The 7,632-nt window shown below is 37.7% G+C and overlaps 1 protein-coding gene across 1 annotated transcript in view; it reads left to right on the top strand.

The window, feature by feature from the left end:
• The first annotated feature begins 795 nt into the window (after positions 1–795).
• LOC107700803 (RAC-gamma serine/threonine-protein kinase-like) overlaps positions 796–7,632 on the top strand; it is a 14,890-nt gene continuing 8,053 nt past the window's right edge. The window contains exons 1-4 of the mRNA XM_016502618.1: positions 796–1,077; positions 3,195–3,440; positions 4,525–4,650; positions 5,558–5,694. Coding sequence (XP_016358104.1) covers positions 3,395–3,440; positions 4,525–4,650; positions 5,558–5,694 — 309 coding nt within the window. The 5' untranslated portion in view covers positions 796–1,077; positions 3,195–3,394. The remainder of the gene's footprint in view (positions 1,078–3,194; positions 3,441–4,524; positions 4,651–5,557; positions 5,695–7,632) is intronic.

The following is a 7,632-nucleotide window of genomic DNA, read 5'->3' on the forward strand; positions in this document are numbered from 1 at the left end:
GAAGGCTTAAGGCAAGAAGTAGGACCCGTGTAAATATCGGATCAGCTTTCCAACGCTGGAGAGAACTCAAGGAGCGGAAGGCCTGCGATCGGATGCCGAGGTTGCTTTGTTTCTTCTCGATAGGTGAGTAACACCGTGTCTGTGCCGCAACAGCTAAAGTCTGTCTAATACACTGGACGCGACAAAGCGAGCGTTGAAAATCATTTGAAATTTGTATCAATACGTCATGAATAGAACGCAGCAGCAGTTTTCTGTCGGGGATTTTTCGTGCTGCGCCGCATCCAGTGTAGGCCATAGATATGTATATATATCTATGGTGTAGACAGCATCACTGATTATGAGTTCTATAGTATTTTGTCGCGCCGTGCCACTCGCGTCCGGTGTAGACACGGTGTAACATTGGTTTTGCTTTGTTTCACAGAACTAATCGTTGCCTGGGTTGCGTACGTATGTGTGGGGCGGAGCTATCAAAATAGGGGCGAGACCCTTTTGGGGTAGGGGCGTGTTTGTTTTGGTGATTTCAAATGTCAACATTGGCTACCAGAAATCGCTTACCCCACCTTTAAAGACGATTTTCTCAGTATTTTTATTTTTTTTGCACCCTCAGATTCCAGATTTTCAAACAGTATCTCGGCCAAATGTTGTCCAATCCTAACAAACCATACATCAATGGAAAGCTTATTTGTTCAATCTGAATTTCAAAAAACGCGTAAGGTTTATCTCATGAATATTAATGAGCTCCCACTAACGTCTCCCGCTGACCCTCCAATGCCGACACTTGCCTCATTAAAATTAAGAAGCGGGCCTTCGCCGTAGTAGGCTTCGGGAAATTAGCGTGCTGGAGACGGGGTGCGCCGTCATCGCGCTTTCTGCTTCGGGTTACGCCATCATTCATCCAGGGTCATTCGGTTCACCGGGGTAACGGAGATGATGGCCACATCACGGGCGCGCGTGCCTCCGTGCTCCTCATGACCGACCGGCGGCGGCGGCAGCAGCAGCAGCAGCGTGCGTGTTTGGGTTTGTCTCACACCGGGCTGGCGTGGATCCGATCCCACCGTCTGGCGGAGCGTCTGCCAGGTAACGTACTGCGTGCTTCGCGTTGTTTATGTTACCTCCATCAGCGAGCAGCATCACGGACAAGGCCGAGCATCCGCGCTGGAGCATCACTGGCCGCCGCCGGGTGGGGATGCTCCTCGGCCTTGCCCGTGATGCTGCTGGACATAACAAGCGCTTATTTACACATCGAGCGCTATTTTGATAGAAATGTACATTATAAACACATTCAAACCACATCCTGCGTGGTACTATTGATGCGCGTCCACCATTTTACGCATTTCGGACAAATAGAAAATAAGAGCGCGTGCAATTCACATCCTCTGGTCTAAATGCATGTGTGTTTGTATTGTTATCACAGCCGTGTTTTTGAACAAACATTCATTAATGTTCATTGGCACGCTTGTGCTTGTTCGTGGCGCGCTGTCAGTCCGCTGTATGGATTTATTATGATGGCGATGGATTATATAACAGCTGCTCAATATGACACAAAAGCCGCTGTTTCATTGTGGTTATTGTGATTTGTCGTGTTAATTGCTGTCACATCTGTGTGTGTGTGTGTGTGTGTGTGTGTGTGTGTGTGTGATGCCCAACCGTGTCCGCCATTGTTTTTGTTGACATTGGTTTGGGTGGCTTCTGTTCTTTAGACATCTCGTTTATTCTAACGACGGGAATTATGCATCTGTTTTATTCGACGTGTGTCAAAATGAGCCTCTTTGGTAAGGAATATGTTTTTAATTTCTGAATTTAAAATAATTTTGATGTTTTCTTGATTTGAAGTCAAAAAGGTCTTTGTGGTGAAACTGTGAAAAAAGCAATAGAAAAAAAGCTAATTTTGTTATATTTTATTGTAATTTCTTTAAAAATAATTAATTTTGTTTTAAAATGTTATTAATATTTAATAAAAACAAAATCTGTGTGGTGTAATCAATGTGCAGGAAGCCATTTTGTTGTCATGGAATCATGTTTGATTCCAAGATGATGCTAAATAAAAAAAAAAAAATGATAAAGGTCTAATATTTTAAGTGATTTTAAGATCATTGCAAGGCTGATTTGGAAGTTCTGAGGTAATGAAGTGAAATGTTTGATTCCAAGGATGTAAGATTCTAAGATGATTCTTGACTGAAAGTGAAGTCTACTTTTTGTAAAATTCTGATTGTATTAGAATTCTAATTCTAATTTGATTTTCTGTGTTTTGTTTTTTTTTTAATTTTCCAGTGTTCTAATATTAATTTCATCACTCCAGGGTTCAGCAGTTGATTCTGAGATGGTTCTAAGATTAAAATATTCTATTGTTCATAGGGTTCTAAGATTCCTTGTAAAATTCTGATTTCTTAGGTTCATTCTCAGATGGTTTTAAGGCACATTTTAGGCTCTTATGTTGTTTTAGTTTCTTCTAAGATTGATTGTAGAAATCCAAGATTGGTTCTAAGGTTGTAAAGGTGATTTGTGAGATTTTAAGGTTGATTTTTAAATAAATTCTAAAATGATACTAGGCAAAAAATGACAAAAATTTTATTTTAAGATAACTGTCAGGTTGATTTCCAGGGTATACATTTTAAATGATATTATTCTAAAGATTCTAAGAGTGAGTCATAGTTTTTAAAGTTACTGTAAAATTCAAATTTTGGATAGGATTCTAATTTTTATTTTAGTACTATTTAAGAGTTTATACTGAGATGATTCCAAGAGTTGATTTATTAAGGGGTTCTACTGGACGTTTTCTTATAAAATTCAAAATTTGAAGAGGTTCTAAGATTGATTCTGAGGTTCCAGTGTTGATTCTAATGCCATCGGGTTGTTTGATCGGTTGTAGTATATCAAGGTTGATTCTGAGCTGGTTCTAAGATTCTGCGTTTGATTATGTGGTTCTAAGATGAATTCCAAGGTTCTAAAGCCTCATAATCCAGAGAAGAGGTAGACAAAAACAGGGCTGTGTTTAGAGTCATGCATAGCTTCAGCATCCAGTGTAAGAGAGGAAGAGAAGGCCACGGGAAGGGGCGGCAAATGTTTCCCTGCTCCTAACAATAACTTTATTTCTCATGGAAGTGTGTGTGTGGGAGAGGGGGAGAAGCGGAAGAGAATGACCCATGTGTGTGTGTGTGTGTGTGTGTTTTCTCTCCTTTGTTGTTTCCTTGCAGGCTGAGTCACCACTGGAGTGTCTGAAGGGTCGCGAGAGAGAAAGTGAAGGAGGAGGCTGAGACGTTACATCACAACGTGGCAGAGAAAGTGAGAGGAAGAGTGTGAGAGAACAGGAGAGCAGAGCGAGACGGCCGTAAGGGAGAGCGAGAGAGGAAGTCGAGCACTGGACTGACCCTTGAACTCTGACCTCGGAGCCAACATGAACGACCAGAACGTAGTGAAAGAGGGATGGGTGCAGAAGAGAGGTGAGAAACAACAGCACTGAAATATTGATGTATTAATGAGTGTGTTTTCTAGAGCCCGACCGATATATCGTTTTGCCGATATTATCGGCCGATATGAGCCTGTTGCCGATATATAGGTCTCTGCGAATATGCCGCCGATATGAACATTTTTTTTACAGAACATATAACGCAGATAAAATGCTTGAAAGAAGTGAAAGTGTTGACTGGTGTCACTATCTCGCGAACGCACTGGCGAATCCGCACCAAATTCGGGGGATCCCTTCAGCTCGAGGAACCCTCTCGAACGCGAATCGAGTGTACGTCTAGAGGCCCGCTTTCGAATGAGACCACTCGTGGAGGGTGGCGTTCGAGAGGGCTCCTAGAGCTGAAGGGATCCCCCGAATTTGGTGCGGATTCGCCAGTGCGTTCGCGAGATAGTGACACCAGTCAACACTTTCACTTCAGCAAGGACTTCTTCAGGCAGCAGCATTCAAGCGTTGTCTTATTCGACCGTAAGTGCCCTGCGAAGTGGACTTCACATGATATTATCTGTGAATGAATGTTCCGAAGTGAAATAAACTTTAACGGAATAAAGTTGAATAGAATTTAATTTAATTAAAGTTGAATAAACTTCAACTTTACTGTTCAGTGCACTGATGTCAGACTCATTTTGGATAATAATGTTTATTGTTAAATTGTTAATAAATGCCCTGCTTCCATTACGTATCTCTGTCACATCATTATAAGTGTTTGATCACCACATCTGAGTGATCACTGCAAATAATGTGTTTATGTATATATATTCTGTTTATGTATATACTGTATTCTATATATAGTACCAGTCAAATGTGTGGACACACGAATGGGAAAGTGTCCAAACTTTTGGCTGGTACTGTGCTACAATATGCACAAAGAATATCGGCCGATATATTGATATAGGCCTTTTTTTACTCCCTAATATCGGTATCGGCCCCAAAAAACCCATATCGGTCGGGCTCTAGTGTTTTCATTTGTTGATTGTGTTATGCTGCTGTGTCTGTGAGTATTGCATGTGTTAGTGTTTTTCTGTGTGCTTGATCGTGTGGGGGTTTTATTGGTTTTGCAGGTGAATACATTAAGAACTGGAGACCGCGGTACTTCCTGTTAAAGATGGATGGGTCGTTTATTGGATATAAAGAGAAGCCGCAAGATGCAGATCTGGCTTATCCACTCAACAACTTCTCTGTGGCCAGTGAGTCTCTTTCATTCATTTTAAACAGGGTTATTGTCGTTAACTGCAAATAAAACCATAAAAAATGAAGTACAAAATAACACAAAGAAATTGAATAAAACTAAACCAAGATGGAAAAAATACATGAAAAGTAAAATAAACTTAAAATACAATAACTAAATAAAGCTATAAAAAAAAATGAAGTAAAATTAAAATAAATTTCACAAAAAATAAATTGAATAAAATTAATCCAAAATGAACAAATACATGAAAAATTAAATAAACTTGAACCAAAATGAAACTTATTTAAGCTGTTTGCCATAAGAACGTTCTCATTTTCATTTAGTTTAACATTATGTACTAAAATTTTAACTGATAAATAAAAATTTATAAAAATATATAAACATAAAAAACAAAAACTAATAAAAATGTCAAAAACACAAAAATTACTCAAATTTAATAGCTAAAAAAAAAAACGAATTCAAAACTTTAATAGTATCTCAGTGATACTAAAATAACACTGCTTTATAATGACCCATTAATACTGTGGGGGGGGGGAAATATATGAAAAATCAAGGAAAATATTTACTTCTAGTGTATGTTTTCTGTCAGAATAAAATAAATAACGAGTGATCAACCTCAAGATTTTCTACCAGTGTTTTGAGATAAATTATTTATTTACATTTTTTAGTTTATTTGCCCTGCGCTTTTTAAATGTATGATATCAGTGTGTGGTGTTCTTGGTAAACCCATCAGGTCAGTGTTACTGTTCTCCAGATCCATGATTCACTTCATTCCAACTGAATTAATTAGAGCGTCACGTGCTGACGTCATCAACACGAGTCTGCCGCTGTAATTTGAGATGATGACATCTTTATTGCACATGCATGAATTCCATTATTCAACGTGCATCCTCCTCATTGCTCAGAGTGTCAGCTGATGAAGACGGAGAGACCGAAGCCCAACACCTTCATCATCAGGTGTCTGCAGTGGACCACTGTGATCGAGCGCACGTTTCACGTGGACACGCCTGACGAGAGGTACCACACGCCCAAATCAAATTATGTTTAACATGCACTAGCAGCTTTAGTAAAAATCAAAATAGGACAATCGAATATCGAAAATGGGCAAAGAGGCGGGAGTAGGTTGCTGAAGCCACGCCCACCTAGGTCGACGGTGGTGACAGCAGCGGCAATCCACCTGTCACTCAAGTGGCCACGCCCTTAATTATGCAGGACTTTAAGGCTTAATATAATTTAAACGGATGAGTTATAAAAAAATTCACCCCCCTCACAGTTGTCATGAAGGGCAAAATTAGCTATATAGACCAAAATCATTTTTTGAACCAGGCTGTAAACATGTTTTTTTCTGCTGTAAAGTTGGGCATTTTAACATGGGGAGTCTATGGGATTGATGAATTACAGTTTAAGTCACTTCCTTGTTGGCTTCACGAGAGAGAGCGGGAGGTTGCCGCTTGGTCACAATGAGCAAACTTTCAAAAACGAGTAAGCATATTTTATTGGATTGTACTGTTTTTAATGTAAATAGACAACGGTTTTATTCAGAGGTGTGTTTAACTGATTTATTTCAAAATGTATCACCTGAATGTTTTTTTGAATTTTTGTCTAGTGTAGATTTGAAATGTCTTTTAGAACCTTTTGTTAATTGTATACCTTGTATAATTTATTCAGAGATCGCCATGAAAATAGCCTTGATGCTGGCATGGCGTTAAAAAGTGAATAAATAATAATAATGATAATTCAAAAATCGGTTATTTTTATTTTATTTTAATTTCTGAATTGGACGAAAAATGACTGAGCTACACCTGCTTGAAGTCATTGAGTCAGCAAAGTCAAATTAGAGAAAAACTGATTTAAAGTTTTCTGAAGGTTCCAAAGCAAAATCACTTTGGAACATCTTTTCCCCCACTTCTTTTCTTAATAGTCATTACTAGATTAATAATCACAATATGGCTATTTTTTATTTTATCTTTGTTATAAATAAGAACCGATGCAAAAAATAAACAAATATAAGAAAGAAACAAGTGTATCACGTATGCTCATGGGTCAAAGACGAACAAGGATTTAAGCATAAAAACAATGCTGCTTTAAATTGTTGTTTTTCCAAAAAAATAAAAATTTTAAAATTAAAAAGTTTTCTGTTTAATGTAATTGTATTTTTTTGTTTTTGTTTTTCTGAGCAAAAAATAAATATCATACATTTTCCCTGATTTACAGAAGAGACCCACTAAAATGTCATTCAGTGTAACAATCTTGTCAGGCATATTTACAACAAAAATCAATTTATGACATATTAAAGGACTAATTACTTTCACCCCAAATACTAATTAGTTGTCATTTTACATTGTTAAAATGTGCTACTATCCTAGGTTATGCCCATTTGTCAGTAAGAATTTTTTACTCATTGAAAACACAATCAAATTTAATATGCTCCCTTATTCTTTTATATATTTTAATATGTACACGTCAGAATAAGCAGTGTGTTTATTAAAAAAATTTGATTATTAAAACTGCAAAAGCAGTTCAATCAAGCAGCGAATGATTTCCTCTTTTCTTTTCTTTTTTGATCAACGTTAATGAGACAGACAGTCTATATTAAAGGGGTCATATGATGCTATTTTAAAGATCATTATTTGGTGTAACAGAATATATCGATTCTTACATCTCAAGAATCGATTATTCTAGCCTGTTTTCAGTTAATGGACAGAACATTGAGGGGCACTTCCCATACAATACATCGCAATAAGCATTGTGCTTTGTACTTTTAATATGAAACAAAGTCTCAGATTTCAAATTCTGTCCATTGTATTTCAGTATTCAAATGATAAATGCCGTTTTGGCGCTGTTTAATGTGGAGTGAACAGATTGCTGTAGCGCCTCAGTTCAACAGACGTGAACTGATCATCACCTCCACTTTAATACCAGTTTCAGCACAAAATAAACATGACTAAACATCCGAAGGCAAGTTAAAAGAAAGAGTACA

The sequence above is a fragment of the Sinocyclocheilus anshuiensis genome, unplaced genomic scaffold, assembly GCF_001515605.1.
Source record: "Sinocyclocheilus anshuiensis isolate Anshui unplaced genomic scaffold, SAMN03320099.WGS_v1.1 scaffold1127, whole genome shotgun sequence".
In the NCBI taxonomy this organism is placed as follows: Eukaryota; Metazoa; Chordata; class Actinopteri; order Cypriniformes; family Cyprinidae; genus Sinocyclocheilus; species Sinocyclocheilus anshuiensis.